This window comes from Sander vitreus, chromosome 4 (genome assembly GCF_031162955.1).
Source record: "Sander vitreus isolate 19-12246 chromosome 4, sanVit1, whole genome shotgun sequence".
Taxonomy (NCBI): domain Eukaryota; kingdom Metazoa; phylum Chordata; class Actinopteri; order Perciformes; family Percidae; genus Sander; species Sander vitreus.
The window spans coordinates 37016888-37034132 of record NC_135858.1 but is presented as its reverse complement, the minus strand read 5'-3'; the positions used below and the strand labels follow the sequence as shown (position 1 = coordinate 37034132).

The 17245-nt window shown below is 44.4% G+C and overlaps 1 protein-coding gene across 1 annotated transcript in view; it reads right to left on the bottom strand.

Annotated features, from left to right (window-relative positions):
• LOC144517395 (metabotropic glutamate receptor 7-like) overlaps nt 1-17245 on the bottom strand; it is a 124621-nt gene that overhangs the window by 69989 nt on the left and 37387 nt on the right. The window contains exons 2-3 of the mRNA XM_078249490.1: nt 8774-8909; nt 8344-8498 (exon numbers count right to left, since the gene is read on the bottom strand). Of these exons, the coding sequence (XP_078105616.1) occupies nt 8344-8498; nt 8774-8909 (291 nt within the window). The remainder of the gene's footprint in view (nt 1-8343; nt 8499-8773; nt 8910-17245) is intronic.

The following is a 17245-nucleotide window of genomic DNA, read 5'->3' as shown; positions in this document are numbered from 1 at the left end:
ACCCTTTTGAACCATGCGCCCGGCGCACGGACCCTTTTTTCCACCGTCAAACTAGCAAAAGTGGATTTGGACACGCCCTAAACACACCTGCACCAGGCGCTTCACGCCGTGCACTTAGATTTTTCAAATAGGACCCCATGACTGTAACTGCTTTGGGGTAAACTCTTAATGCAAACATTCAACTTTTAATAAAGCAGTAGGTTAGAAGGAACTTTGTACAACTGTGAAATCTCTTTCATATCTTCATAACTGAAATATCTTAAATCCACACTGAATCGGAATCAATTTGATTCAGGAAATCAGTGGCGATACCCTGGAGAAACATGAGAGTGACTCGGCATCTACAGCTTCAGGTGACTTTGAGTCTTTGCAATGACTCACTCGTTGCCAAGGTCTGACTCTGACTCTGGTGACCTTCTTTCTTTCTGTTTTCCTGCAGCAACGACTCGCTCAAAGCTTCAGATCTGGGTGGCAGAGTGCAGTTTCACACAGACGAGAGACCTTGTGAGGCGAGGTCACTCCTGGGCGGCGGCGATATTCACCAAGCGTGACGCCGCCATCCCCTAATAGGCTGTGACGTGCGTGCAGTTATCACGGCTCTGCAGCGACCTGCTCTCTCACCTGCAGGGCACAGGGAGGGAGGTGTGTGCGTGTGTGTGTGTGTGTGTGTGTGTGTGTGTGTGTGTGTGTGTGTGTGTGTGTGTGTGTGTGTGTGTGTGTGTGTGTGTGTGTGTGTGTGTGTGTGTGTGTGTGTGTGTGTGTGTGTGTGTGTGTGTGTGTGTGTGTGTGTCATTAAATCCCTGCTACAACATGATGGCTGCTCACTGCATGTGGCTATAGCTTTCACTCTGTTGTCCAGCGATGGACAAAGTATTCAGTTTACTGCACTAAAAGTACTAATACCACACTGTACGAATACTCTGTTACAGTAAAGGTCTGTAGGTATCATCAGGAGAATGTAGTTAAAGTATTAAAACATTGTAGTGTGTGTAAAGGATCAACCAGCTGTGTGTTTAATGGTCTGATCCTCTCAGCTGACTTGTAGTCCTTATATTGTTGGCTAGTTTACTTTAGAATAAAACATCACATTTATAAACTACATGTGTTTAGTGGTCAGGAATCTTAATGTGTAAAGTAACTAGTAACTAAAGTAACTAGTAACTAAAGCTGGAACAGATGAATGTAGTGGAGTAACTAGAGTAACTAGTAACTAAAGCTGGAACAGATGAATGTAGTGGAGTAACTAAAGTAACTAGTAACTAAAGCTGGAACAGATGATTGTAGTGGAGTAACTAAAGTAACTAGTAACTAAAGCTGGAACAGATGAATGGAGCGGAGTAACTAAAGTAACTAGTAACTAAAGCTGTAACAGATGAATGTAGTGGAGTAACTAAAGTAACTAGTAACTACAGCTGGAACAGATGAATGTAGTGGAGTAACTAAAGTAACTAGTAACTACAGCTGGAACAGATGAATGTAGTGGAGTAACTAAAGTAACTAGTAACTAAAGTAACTAGTAACTAAAGCTGGAACAGATGACTGTAGTGGAGTAACTAAAGTAACTAGTAACTAAAGTAACTAGTAACTAAAGCTGGAACAGGTGAATGTAGCGGAGTAACTAAAGTAACTAGTAACTAAAGCTGGAACAGATGAATGTAGTGGAGGAAAAGGTACAATATTTCTCACTGAAATGTCAAGGTTGAAAGGAGTTCAGAAGTGTGAAAGTTTGCCGTCTGTGTTGTTGTATTATGATCCTCATAATAAGTAAATGAACACCACGTGATGGGTTAACGTCTTTTTAGCAAGAGCTCAGAAAAAATAAAATTACGTCGCTTTATCACAACGTAATATTTTCGTTTTTTGTGGTACATACAAATACAATTTATAATACAAAAGACAAAAACGTTTCGAAAGAATATACTGACGTGAAATTGCACCAAAAACGTCTGTGTGACCTTAGGAGTTACCTGAGAAACCATCAGCGTATATTAAATCTGTTCCTTAGATATATTTAAGGGTTGAAATTTAACATCTCCAGTATCTTTCTTTTACTGTGACTTTCTTATTCTAACTTTTCCCACACACACACACACACACACACACACACACACACACACACACACACACACACACACACACGCACGCACGAGGGGAGACGAGAGTTGTGCAAAGATCCAAATGTTGCTCAGAGGTTTTGTGAAGCGTTTGGGGTGCATAGTTATTTTTGTTTTCAGAGTATTTGTGGCTGCAGGGTGTGTGATTTATCTGTCAGGGTGTGTGTGTTACACGGTACAGAGGAAAACACAAGAAGGTGAACAAAGTGCAGGAATCCCAACCACGTCGCTGCTGAAGTCGCTCGCTTCACAAAGCGAGAGACAAATGTTTCAACGGGGTTGTAGTAGCGTCTTTAAAATGATACTCGGGGGCATTTTCTTCTCATTTTATTTACTTATTAACATAAACCTTGTCTCTGAAAGTGAGTGATCAGCGATCTGTAGCACCTCGGAGATTTCCTTTGCTAGCGAGGCAATGATGAAACATTTCCACCCATGGCCAATTGAATTAAGAGGATGGAAGTCCTCCTTTATAATGCACCTGAGAGAAGACGCACACGCACAAAGACACACACACACAGACACACACACACAGACACACACACACACACACGCACACACACAGACACACACACACACACACACACACACACACAGAGACACACACACAGACATAGACAGGCTAACACCGGCTGTGTGTGGATGGCAAACTTTAGGTCACGGTTCATGCTTCAACCGCGCTGAGAAAATATGTGCTTTGCAAACATGTGTCACGTTGCGTGTCTGCTGGTGAATGTGGTGTTTGCTCGGGGCAGTAAAAGGTTACAGGGTCTGTATGACTCTGCACTCTGGGAGGGTTACAATACTTTTTTTTGATGGAGATTTCAGGGCTGTTGTCAGTGGGGAGGACCCAGACCCCTTGGTTATAATTAGTGCTGTCAAACCATTAAAACATTTAATTGCAATTAATCACATTAATGTCATAGCTAACTCACTAATTAATCGCACAATTTATCTATTCTAAATATCCCTAGATTTCTTTTTGTTTTTCTCATTTTAATGCTCTTATCAACATGGAAAAGTGGATCGGCTTGCTTTGTGCTTTTGTCGCCTGGCTTTGACGAGGGGGCGGAGAATTGGCATCAGCTGTGTGCTTGACCATCAGCTGTGTGCTCGGCCATCAGCTGTGTGCTCGGCCATCAGCTGTGTGTTCGGCCATCAGCTGTGTGCTCGGCCATCAGCTGTGTGCTCGGCCATCAGCTGTGTGTTCGGCCATCAGCTGTGTGCTCGGCCATCAGCTGTGTGCTCGGCCATCAGCTGTGTGTTCGGCCATCAGCTGTGTGTTCGGCCATCAGCTGTGTGCTCGGCCATCAGCCGTGTGATCGGCCATCACCTGTGTGCTTGGCCATCAGCTGTGTGCTTGGCCATCAAGTGGTATTTCAGACTGGACGTGCTGCGATGATAGCTCAGTTCACAACGACCAAACACACAGATCACTTTGGTCTTGTCAATGGAACCATTTGGCAACTTTTTAAAAGTAAACTTTCCATTCAGAATCTTATTGGCATCCATTTCGGCGTCTCGCGCTCGCCATCCACTCAAAACGTAACGTGAGCGAACATTAGCCTACTACTCTTTGGCCGGCTCCAAGCCCAAACAAGTGTCTGCGGCGTGCCTGTTGTTTAATTTCCAGTCTAGCTAGATCCGGTGTGGTGTTGTAGTTTTTCTAACGTTACTAGTTGTTGCAATAGCATGTGAAAAAAACTACAACATTTGCTAGGCCAAAAAGAACGTTAATCTCACGATAAATAAATTGACGCTGTTAAAATGGGTTTGCGTTAACACCGTTAATAATGCGTTTAACTGACAGCACTAGTTATAATGTGTTGAAACAAATCCTACACCCTCGGTACACTAGATAAAATGTCTCCTGTGGGTCACAGTTCTTTGCTGCTGGGCACAATAGCCCAAAAAAAAATAACAAGAAGCCAAACAAACAGAAGCTGTGAGGGGTCACAGCAAAAGCGGGAGCCAAGCTCCGACTATCATGGACAAAAATAAAACTAACAGCCAAAACTGCTGTGGGGTTCAGAGCCAGTAAACCAGAGCAAAAAGCCAATTACTGGCCCTTATTTAGCTGCGCCTTGAGTGGGGAAAACTACTGGAGGAAATCGGTTAATGCCCTTATTTAAGATAAGACTAATCCTTAGTGTGAGAGGAAAACAGACGCGTGTGAGGTGACAGAAACAAATGATAATGTTGAAATGTTTCTTAGGAGGCTGAAGATTTACTCACATGAACAGATCAAAATCTGTGTCAACTTTATATTTGATACTATTTTACTCTCACTTCCTTCCCTCTTCCTTCCTCCCCTCTTCTTTCCTCCCCTCTTCCTTCCCGTCTCTTAGCATGATCAGTGTCTCCTCCTCCGTCTCTTAGCATGATCAGCGTCTCCTCCTCCGTCTCTTAGCATGATCAGTGTCTCCTCCTCCGTCTCTTAGCATGATCAGTGTCTCCTCCTCCGTCTCTTAGCATGATCAGTGTCTCCTCCTCTGTCTCTTTGCTGTTCAGTCTCACGACACCGCTGCAACAATCCACTGTGACAGGCTGCCAGACAGCATTCCCACCGGATTAGAGACTTCCTCCAGGAAACAGACATCCAGACACGCTACAACCAGGGCAAACAGAGCAAGTTACAGGGCCAAACAGGGCCAGATATGGGGCCACACAGGGCCAGATACAGGGCCAGACACAGGGCCAGACACACAGGGCCACACAGGGCCAGATACAGGTCCATACAGGGCCAGATACAGGGCCACATACAGGGCCACACAGGGCCAGATACAGGGCCACACAGGGACAGATACAGGGCCACACAGGGCCAAACACACGGGGCCACACAGGGCCAGATCCAGGGCCAGGGCTAAACAGGGCCAGATACAGGGCCAGATACAGGGCCAGGGCCAGATACAGAGCTGTGTGAGTGAGAGCGGTCAGCGAGCTTGTTATGCCCGCAATCTCTTGTGGACCATTATAACTTGAAAAAATCACAGGTTCCAGTTAATCTTATAATGGATATGTGTGTTGAGTTATTTAAACAAACGATCGGGGAAATGAACACCTCTTGTCCACGAGTCTCCTGATAAGAGCTCCAGCCAGCTCACACTCAGACTGCGGAGCTCCTGAAGTCCGACACAGTCTGACCAAATTTGCAATTAGCCATCAATTTTCGTAAAATGTGAATTTAGTAATGAAATAGCAGACGAACAATGTATAAAATGTGTGTGTGTGTATGTGTGTGTGTGTGTGTGTGTGTGTGTGTGTGTGTGTGTGTGTGTGTGTGTGCTTCAACCAACCAATCAGTGCACAGCTCATCTAAATATTCGTGAGCATACCATATTTGGGAGAAAAGATCTTGTTTCATCCAGGGCTTATTCACAGGGTTGCATTAGGGCGCATAGAATAGCACCCGGGCCATTTTCAACCCAACCAATGTTACATACCCTATAAGGAGACCTTAAGGAACAGTGTGCCATACCCTATATAATCATTTCTATCACCCCTTTAAAGGCCAGTTATTTCATGGATCCAGGATACTATGCATCCTGATAAAGTTCCCTTGCCCCCCCCCCCACATCATCACATACCCTTCACCATACCCCCCCATCATCACATACCCTTCACCATACCCCCCATCATCACATACCCTTCACCATACCCCCCCATCATCACATACCCTTCACCATACCCCCCATCATCACATACCCTTCACCATACCCCCCCATCATCACATACCCTTCACCATACCCCCCCATCATCACATACCCTTCACCATACCCCCCATCATCACATACCCTTCACCATACCCCCCCCCCATCATCACATACCCTTCACCGTGTTGGTTTTATTTCAGTTAGCTTAATAGCTGGTTTGATTTGCATTGAGAGATGATCTTAAGGAAAGTACCCCATGTCAATCTCTAGGTATGGTGAAGGGTATGTGATGATGTGGAGGTATGGTGAAGGGTATGTGATGATGGGGGGGGTATGGTGAAGATGTGATGATGTGGGGGTATGGTGAAGGGTATGTGATGATGTGGGGACCAAGGGAACTTTATCAGGATCATAGTATCCTGGATCCATGAAATAACTGGCCTTTCAAAATAAAAGTCTGCCTGCCTCTATGGGAATTTAACATAGGGGTGTACTGACTTATGCCCCCTGTATTTTAAGGAAGAACATTTATTTATTTACGATACATTATTCTTTCATAAAGAAAATTGGTGTCCTTAAAGGTTGGATTTTTAAGATCAATTTCCAAAACATTATTTTTTTTTTATTGCCCATTTTAGTCAACTTTAGCATGGGTTCATAAACTCATGAGCGCCACTGTATATCACAGCTTCTCTAACACACTGGCTGATGCTACATTATGCTCCAGGATCCACAGAGAAATCACAGAGACGTTGACTGCAGAGCAGCGGTGCGTGATAAATCATCTCTAATAAAGCAGCATCACTTCTAATGTGCAGCCGTGTCACACTCCGGAGATGGCCGTTTGCTTGAACAGATTAATTTAAAACTCTGTGTCAAATTGGAAAACATCAGTATCATATATCATGTCTCCATGTTTCCCTAAAGTGCTTTGGCTCGCGTTGCATCTCCTCCTCCGGGGGATTGGTAGGAGATTGCTGTATATAAATGTGTCATTTGTCCTCTGCAGCTAAATATTGCTTTTTCCTGAACAGAGCAGAAATAAACTGTGTGCTATCGAAGCAAACAGACACCCTGGGTGACTGCAGTACATTTCCAAATGCAATATCAAATGTTTAAACAGAGTTTAACCCCCGGTTCTCTTTTTCCTTCAAAGTCGACAGCCTTGGAAACATGCCTACCTTTCCTAAAAGGTAGACTTATAAACATTTATTTTCATTAATCACATAATCTGCCCCCCCACACACACACACACACACACACTAAACTGTATCAGAGAGTGGGAGGGTCGAGGCAGCAGGTTAATCATAAAGTCAAACTTGCTCTCCCTATCACCTTTGTGTTTCACCCCCCTCCCCCTGCTGCCCTCGTACCTGCGTTACCCAGAACGCCCGTCACACCTTGCTGTTCTCTACTACCATCTTTATGCCCAGAAAACCTCCGTTTCCATAAATCATATGTCAGAAACGAGGGCACAAAAGGTTTGACAGAGCGAAGGGAACAGTGGTTATTAGTCCAAGGTTAGGACTGCTCTCCTGGCTCCTTCTTCTCAACGTGCACCGCACGTCTGAGAACTATGTTCAATATAAGGTGGAGAAACAGGTAGAAATTGATACACAACAAAACATTGGCGTCACGGTGAGCGAGGCTTTTAACCGTTTTTTAACAGCTAAAACATTCATTGTTTCTGCAGCAGAAAGCTAAGGTTTCTGCTTTTCACGTCATCATTACACACACTTTAAAGGAAGAGTTCAGCATTTTAGGAAACACACTTATTGGCCTTGTTGAGTCCAGATTGATACTCTCAGGAACGACCGGTGTTAGGTGCAGCACCCAAGCCGAATGAATGTAAAATCAATGTGAGCATCAAAACTAAATAAATGACTTGATTAAATGACTCAGATCTGAAATGTGCTCTATAAATACTGTAAGTATACCAAACCAAATAAAGATATGTTTCAGTTCTGTCAGTTCAGAACTTCTTTATGGAATAAAAAAGTTTAATGAAATCCCTGCAGGAGTGTTGATGATGATGATGATGATGATGATGATATATAATCATTATTAAAAGAATTCTGTCTCACAGAAAACCGAGAAACGGTCTCAGTGATGATTGAGTTTTTCAGCGTTGTGCTCAGTCAGCTCCAGAGATCACAGGAACATGGACGTGTGAACACAACGCAGGACAGAAATGAAAGGAAAGGAACGAATGAGCCGGCACATTCTGACATATACACACACACACACACACACACACACACACCACACACACACACACACACACACACACACACACACACACACACACACACACACACACACACACACAAGTGAGCACAGAACACTGTTAATCCTTTGAGAGAAATGTTACGACAGTGCCTACATTCATATTTTTCAAATGCTTGATATTCCTAAAATCAGTACAACCTATGCTTAAACGTTGAAGAAAGAAAGAAAGTCTGTCCTTCAGTTCAATCATATCTAGTTATGAGCCTGTTTTGGACCGGAGGTTATGTAGCGTGGCAGTGGGAGCTCAATACAGAAACATGAATCTGAAGCTTTGTGAGTGAACGTACCGCTGATGGTGGCTCTCTTGGGCAGGATGGTGACAGCGCCCACGGCAGCGTCCTCCAGCTGGATGATGGGACTGTTTTTGGCGCCCCAGCTGTCCGAGCCGATCCAGAGGAAGTGACCCACCTGGTCCGCCCGCTTACTGGCATTCAGGATACCCCTGGATCACCCAAACACACAACATATCTTCAGTAAACTGACACTACATTATGACTTAAACCTGCGTGCATGTATGTCTGTGTGTGTGTGTGTGTGTGTGTGTGTGTGTGTGTGTGTGTGTGTGTGTGTGTTTGTGCGTGTGTGTGTGTGTGTCTGTGTGTGTGTGTGTGTGTGTGTGTGTGTGTGTGTGTGAACATTTTCATCATCCGTTATATAAACCTATATATATATATATAAATCTATATAGGTCTAAATAAAGGGTGTATTATAGTTGACCTGATATCCTCGTCGGAAGCGAAGAGGATGACAGCCCGGGCGTAGCGCGTGTCCAGCAGCAGACGAATGATTTTATCGAAGTCGGACGCTTTGTGGTGGTGAGGGATCTTCAGAGACTGAGCAATACAGAGTCCACCTGAGGACACACAACAAATACTGTAAACACCTGAGGACACACAACAGAGACAGAAAGACAGTAAGAACAATCAGCCACGGACGCATGTACTTCCTGTTGAAATAAGACGAAGCGACAAAAACGGACAAAGGTGAGAAATACGTTCGAAAAAGGCGACAAAAACTTTAGAGAAAAGGAGACAAAAACGTCCAAAAGAAAAAGCCTGTTATGTACTTGCTGTTGAGGTGTGTGTGTGTGTGTGTGTGTGTGTGTGTCTGTGTGTGTGGGCTTGTTTAACTATATTTGTGGCGTCCAAAAACCTGGAGTCCAGTATACTTGTGGGGTCTGCACAGCCCTGTGGGCCCAAAATGCTGGACCCCCCAAGGTTAAAGGTCTGTTTGAGGGTTAAGACCTGGTTTTAGGATTAGGGTTAGAATGAGGTTCTGGTTAGGGTGAGGGTAAGGGTTAAGGTTAGGCATTTAGTGGTGATGGTTAAGGTTAGGGTAAGGGGCTAGGGAATGCATTATGTCAATGACGGGTCCCCACAAAGATAGTGCCACGCTGTGTGTGTGTGTGTGTGTGTGTGTGTGTGTGTGTGTGTGTGTGTGTGTGTGTGTGTGTGTGTGTGTGTGTGTGTGTGTGTGTGTGTGCGTGTGTGTGTGTGTGTGCGTGTGTGTGCGTGCGTGCGCCTTGCAAAACATTGGAGAAAAGAAAAGAAAGTCTGTTATGTACGTCCTGTTGAGATAAGACTCTGGGCGGGACATGAATGAACAGATGTGTTGACTTTGACGTTTAAGAAGAAAGATCCCTAAAAGGTTCTTCCAAGAGTCCACCCTAAAGGTTGCAGTCAAAGTGCGATCGAAGGGAATTAAAAATGAAAACGCTGCGGACTGAAGAAGCTGTTTCTTCTCTCTCTTCGCTGCCTGACATTTCAGCAAACTGCCCACAGCGAACATGTTAAAGGTAGAAAACAGACATTTTTGAAAAAGACACTATTTTCAATAAATCGCTCAAATGCTTTCTTCCTTTTCTTGGTTCAGCATGCTGCGTTTGCCAGTTCAAATCCATCCTTCTGATCAAAACGTCTAGATTTTCTGTTATAAATTCTTAATTATGGATAGAAGATAAGATAAGCTTTTATAATGATGTTTCCGAGCACATATTAATAAAGTCTATCTTAACTTATATCTTATGACACAAACTACGATCTCCAAAATTTGAGTCTGTCTCAACTTCACACACACACACACACACACACACACACACACACTGTGTGTGTGTGTGTGTGCGTGTGTGCCGCCTTTAACCGTGTTTCTCAAACGTTTTCAGGGCAACGACCACTTGTTGATTGATTGAAAGGGTTCATTTTGAATATGTAAAAGAACAGAAACAGCACACAACAAATAAAAACGTCCCCCAATAAAAAAACAACAAGGGACCAACTAACTGCCATAAATATCATCACTAACTCTCTGCAGTGCCAACACGCCGCCGTGACATTTGGCTCACGCCACATCTGATGAAGCGTGAGGACTTTTCACAGAGTTTGGCCTTTAGGAGCGAGACGAGAGCGAGTCAAACGGGTTCAATCCTCCCAGAATCACAGATCTCATCCCGTATTATGCCAGGAAAAAAGAGGGCACTTCAATGACAACTTCTTCTGCTGCTGGACTACAGATGCTTTTTTGAACCCGTGTGTTGTTCTCCCATGTCAAAATTGAACATTAACACTTTTGAAGTTTTTGTCACATATTTACATTTTTGACGCTATTTTTGAGTTAAAGAAAAGCAGAAAGTATTGCTGTTTAGAGATAGCTATATTGTCATTGTAACACGAACAGAATTAAGTGCAGTCCGTGTCAAGTGCCAAACATCTATGAGGTAAAATATGCCTAAATAAATACATAAATAAAGAATGCTACTACTGCATACATATTAATGCTAAAAACACATAGGAGACACACCCATACAGGCATCCACATTTAAAAAAAATTGCTATTGCCATAGATGGTGGGAACTATACTTTAGCAGCATTGTTCAATGCATTCATGGCTGTTGGATAAAAGCTGTTTTGTGGTCTGTTTGTTGGCGTTTTTATGGACCTGTATCTCCTGCCTGAAGGCAGTAGTTTGACCAGTGTGTGACCGGGGGGTGATGAGTCCTGTAGGATGGTTTTGGCTTTTTTGAGGCAGCGGGAGCTGTAGAGTTCTACCAGGGAGGGGAGAGGGCAGCCAATGATTTTTTGTGCTGCCTTATGACCCCCTGGAGCTTTTTCCTCTGTGCCACAGTGCAGCTTGAAAACCACACACAGAGACAGTATGACACGATGCTCTCAATTGAGCAGCGATAGAAAGGACACCAGCAGTTTTTGGGGGATGTCGTTCCTCCTGAGAACTCTCAAGAAGTAGTGTCTCTGCTGGGCCTTCTTCATTATATCAGTGGTGTGGGTGCCCCAGGTCAGGTCCTCGATGATGTTGACTCCCAGGAAGCGGAAGTTAGAGACCCTCTCTACACAGGTCCCACCTATGAGCTGTGGCTGGATGTCCGTTTTCTTCCTCCTGAAGTCCAAGATTAACTCCTTGGTCTTTGTTGTGTTGAGGAGCAAGTTGTTAACTCTGCACCACCCCACCAATCGCTCCACCTCGTCTCTGTAGTTGGACTCATCCCCCCTCGTAATGAGCCCCTGTACCGCAGGGGTGCAGTCGTGGGTGTAGAGGGTATAGAGCAGGGGACTCAGCACACAGCCCTGCGGGGAGCCAGTGCTGAGGCTGAGGGCCGTGGATGTATGGGGGCCCACTCTTACCCTCTGAGCGGTCTGTCAGAAAGTCCTTAATCCAGAGGCAGGTGGAGTGTGGTATTCCAATGTCAGACAGTTTGGACACCAGTCTGTGGGGGAGGATAGTGTTAAAAGCAGAGCTGAAGTCTATGAAGAGCAGCCGGGCATAGCTCTCCTGCTGCTCCAGGTGGGACAGTGAAGCATGGAGGGCTGTGGGCACGGCATCCTCAGTAGACCTATTAGCCCTGTAGGCTCAGTTGGTAGAGCAGGTGCACATGTGCAGAGGTTTATTCCTCGACGCAGAAGGTCCAGAGTTCGAATCCGACCTGTGACGGTTTTCCTGCATGTCTTACCCCCTCTCTCTCCCCTTTCATATCTCAGCTTTCTTATCAAATAAAGGCAGAAATGCCCCCCCAAAAAAAATAAAAAGCAGAAAGTTTAAATTATTAATTTTAAAAATTATTAAAACTGGGTTTTATTAATAAAACACCCAAAAGTCAATGATAGTAATACTTTTGTGTTATGGTTTCAGTATTTTGCTTTGTATTTTGTTCTATTTCTGTTGCCCGTTTTTAGTTTTCTGTATGTTTCCTGTTTTTGTATATTTATTCTGTATTTTTCTGTTCCCTGTCTTGTAAATTTATCCCGTGTTGTGTATTGTGGTCTGTGTATATTTTGTTGTGTATTTTTCTGTTCCCTGTTGTGCATTTCCCTGTTTATGTTCTATTTCCTCCCAAGAGTCCTCGACGTCCCTGCCTGGCCGCCTGAGGGGCTCTACCTTCGCCGTCCCTGCTTGGCCACCGGAAGGATCTTGCCTTCGCCACCAGCTGCCTGGGAGTCCTTGATGGCCTGTTCGGCCACCAGAGGGGTACCCCCTTCACTGTTGCCAGCAGCCTAAGCTGGTCTGCCCCCAGTTCCCCAGTGCTCTAGCTGCCCCCAGTTCCCCAGTGCTCTAGCGCCCTCGGTCGCCCAGTGCCCGGGTGCCCATGGCCCACAGTCCCTAGTTCCCTGTTTCCAGTGACTTTTCCCCCCATGGACTCTCTGCCTCCTCTGGACTCTCTTGCTCTCCTTGGGTTGTTTTTGGTTCGTTGGACACTTTTTGTTTTTTGATCTTTTTTTGACTTTTGTTCCTCCTCCGCTCTTCCCTCGTCACCCTCCCTGGGTTGTTTGCGGTTTGTTTTTTGAGTCGTCTGGAATCCGCCCCTTGAGGAGGGGGTACTGTTATGCTTTCAGTATTTTGCTTTGTATTTTGTTCTATTTCTGTTGCCTGTTTGTAGTTTTCTGTATGTTTCCTGTTTTTATATATTTATTCTGTATTTTTCTGTTCCCTGTCTTGTAAATTTATCATGTGTTGTGTATTGTGGTCTGTGTATATTTTGTTGTGTAAAGATGGTCAAACCGGAACCGGAAGGTAACGCAGTGTGAGAGTGTGGAGGGAGAGAAGACAGACGGAGGAAAACAGTATTATTTTGAGAAAAATGTTGTACTAGTTGCTTAGTTTTTTGTTTGTTATTAGCCCCCTGGTAGCCTTTAGTCTCTAGAAAGAGCCAGCATCTACGCAAATCTACGTACCTGTGCATGGAGGACTGCACATTTTCTACGAGTAGTAAACATTAGCTTCAGGCTAATGCCAGCTGCATGGCTACCTCCCGACTTCCCCACAGGATTTCCTCGTTGCTTGAAAGCAACGAGGAAACCTTAGGGAAGAAGGGAAGGGAAGAAGTTTGTCGGCTCTCAGAGGACTTAAAAACCAAAGATGCCTTGTTAACAGCCTACCTGGACGTTGCTCAAAATCAATCGCTCAAAATCACAACTCTCTCGGCGGCTTTCCAGGATTCTGCGCTTTGGGACCCATCTGCCTGCCCACATCCATCTTCTTGCTCGACACCGACCATCAGGCCATCCTGGACTGAAGTGGTTTGTGGCTGAAAGAGAGCCTCGGGTAGGGCTCCATCGCCTCCTGCCCTCAGCCTCTCCAGTCGCTTCGATGCCCTGTCGAAACCGAATGTTCCCCCGGTAACGGCCGTTGTGGTTACCCGGGCGAGCCCCGCTTCAAAGCTGACTGACCAGCTGTCATCACGGGAGAGGACCGCTGCCTCGCGGCAAAAACTTCTGAGGGATGCGGTAGTCGGACGGTCCGATGGCCTCCCTTGCCTGAACCGGCCAAATTACAACGTTCCTCAAAAACAATATTCCTCTTCTTTTCCTTGTCCATCTGAAACCGATACTGGCTGTTTTGTTCCTGCCACCGGCCATTCACGCCCCCCCCTCCTCATCCGCGCTTCCCCCCAATCACAATAATTATTGGTGACTCCATCACCCTGGATATACGTTTTGTTAATGCTGCCACACACTGCTTTTCTGGAGCCAAAGTTGCAGACATCCTGGCTAAAGCTGTGGACCTGATACCCTCACTCCCGACCTCTATTAAACGCATCGTGGTCCATTGTGGACATAACGACATGTCCTATCAGCAGAGTGAGCACACAAAGAAAGACTTTGGTACTCTCATTGAAGCTTTAAAAAGCACTGGGAAGAAGATTTTTATTTCGGGCCCACTTCGATCTCGAGGTCGCGGAGTATGCCTTTTTAGTAGACTACTCACCCTCAACACCTGGCTCCAGCATACATGCAACATCCACAACATAGGTTTTATTGACAATTTTAATCTGTTTTGGGAACGTGGCTCCCTGTTCAGCAGGGACGGGATTCATCCCAATAGACACGGCAGCCAGATGCTATATGAGAATCTGCGGCACGCCGTGCAGACCAAGACCTGGGTGCAGACCCAGACCTTAGATTGACTGTCTGCACCCCGTAAACACACGCACTTCCCAGTCTCACTCTCCCATAAGCTCTCACTCCTTTACAAATAACTCTGCTAACCCACAGACGAGCTATATCATTCCAGTAAGAATCAGTAATATCAGTAATCACAGGTACAGCGCTACACGCTCCTCTGTGCTTCCTTTGGAGCAGCCACCCATTCATAATCCCATAACTACGGTGTCTGTCCCCCGACTGACATTGGTAAAATCAAACGTAAACCAACGAGGTGCTATACTTAACAACCCTAATTGGAATTAAAACAACCACTGCAACGATAGAACAGAATAGTAGAATCAAATGTGGACTATTAAATATTAGATCTCTGTCTTCTAAAGCAATATTGGTAAACAATTTGATATCAGATAATCATATTGATCTATTCTGTCTTACTGAAACCTGGCTGGGACATGAAGAATGTTAGTTAGTCTAAATGAAGCCACTCCTCCCAGTCATAATAATACTCAAATTCCACGAGGCTCAGGCCGAGGAGGGGGAGTTGCAGCCATATTTGATTCAAGCCTGTTAATTAATCCTAAACCTAAACTAAATTATAACTCGTTTGAAAGCCTTGTTCTTAATCTTCAACATCCGACATGGAAAACATTACAGCCAATTATATTTGTTGTTGTTTACCGAGCGCCAGGCCCGTATTCTGAATTTTTATCTGAATTCTCAGTGTTTTTGTCATGTGTAGTCCTGAAATCAGATAAAATAATTATTGTAGGTGATTTTAATATTCATGTGTACGTTGACAGCAATAGCCTTAGTACTGCCTTCAGCTCACTACTAGATTCAATTGGTTTCAGTCAGAGTGTGCATAAGGCCAAGCACTGTTTTAACCACACACTCGACCTTGTGCTGTCATATGGCATCAAAATTGACGATTTAATAGTATTTCCACAGAATTCCTTATTATCAGACCATTTTTTAATAACTTTCGAATTCCTACTACCAGACTATACGAAATTAAATAAAAGTTTCTACACTAGATGCCTATCTGACAGTGCTATAGCTAAATTTAAGGAAAATATTCCAACAGCATTTAACTCAATGTCATGCCTTAATATAACAGAGGACCTTTATGTTAACTTTAGTCCCTCCCAAATTGATCATTTTGTAGACGGTGCTACGGCCTGCCTACGGACTACTTTAGACTCTGTTGCTCCTATCAAAAAGAAGATGATGAAGCAAAGGAAACTAGCGCCTTGGTATAACTCCCAAACTCGCAAATTAAAACAAATTTACTTGAAAGTAAATGGCGTTCCACCAAACTGGAAGAATCTCGTTTAGATTGTCAAGACAGTTTGAAAACATATAGAAAGGCCCTCAGAAATGCCAGATCAGACTATTACTCATCATTAATAGAAGAAAATAAGAACAACCCAAGGTTTCTTTTCAGCACAGATTCCCATAGCTCTGAGCAGTGATGTCTTCATGAGTTTCTTTAATGATCAATATGTCTTTATTAACTGCAGTCATTTAAAGTAGCTGTGATAAAACCTCTTCTGAAAAAACCCACCCTCGATCCTGAGGTCTTAGCCAACTATAGACCTATATCTAACCTTCCCTTTCTCTCCAGGATCCTTGAGAAAGTAGTCGCTAATCAGTTATGTGACTTTTTACATAGGAATAGTCTATTTGAGGACTTTCAGTCAGGATTTAGAAAGCATCATAGCACAGAGACGGCACTGGTGAAAATTACTAACGACCTTCTAATTGCTGCTGACTAAGGACTTGTTTCCATACTGCATTCAACACTATTGACCATACCATCCTGGTACTGGAACATTTAGTTGGCATTAAAGGAATCGCACTAAGCTGGTTTAAGTCCTATTTCTCTGATCGATCTCAATTTGTCAATATCAACGATAAATCCTCCAAGTACGCTAAAGTTAGCCATGGCGTTCCTCAAGGCTCGGTGCTTGGACCAATTCTATTCTCCTTGTATATGCTTCCTCTAGGCAATATTATTAGGAAACACTCAATTAACTTTCATTGTTATGCGGATGACACCCAATTATACTTATCAATCAAGCCAAACGAAACCAGTCAGTTAGCCAAACTTCAAGTATGCATTAGAGATATCAAATCATGGACGACCTACAATTTCCTGATGTTAAACTCAAACAAAACTGAAGTTATTGTGCTGGGCCCTAAACACCTCTGAACATCATTATCCGAAGATATAAATACTCTAGATGGCATTGCCATGGCCTCCAGCACTACTGTCAGAAATGTAGGAGTTATTTTTGATCAGGATATATCCTTATCAACGCCCACTTAAAACAAACCCTAGAACAGCCTTTTTCACCTTCGTAACATTGCCAAAATTAGGAACATCCTGTCTCAAAACGATCAGGCTCCTCTCCTGTGGAACCAGCTCCCAGTCTGGGTTCGGGAGGCAGACACCGTCACCACCTTTAAGAGTAAACTTAAAACTCTCCTCTTTGATAAAGCTTATAGTTAGGGAGTGAGGAGTTGCCGCATTCGCCTAGACTGGCGGGGGAAGGTGTGTAGCCACAGTCATGACGCACCGCCTCCCTATCTCGGCTTCTCTTCATAGAAAGCTTACTATATTTAGGGTATGAGGAGTTGCAGCGTTCGCCTAGACCGGCGGGGGTGGGTGTGTAGCCACAGTCATGGCGCACCCCCACCCTATCTCTGCTTCTCCCCATAGAAAGCTTACATATACTTAGGGAGTAATGAGTCGCAGGAGTTGGGGGAATCACTGGAATTGTTGGGTCCTTGTAAA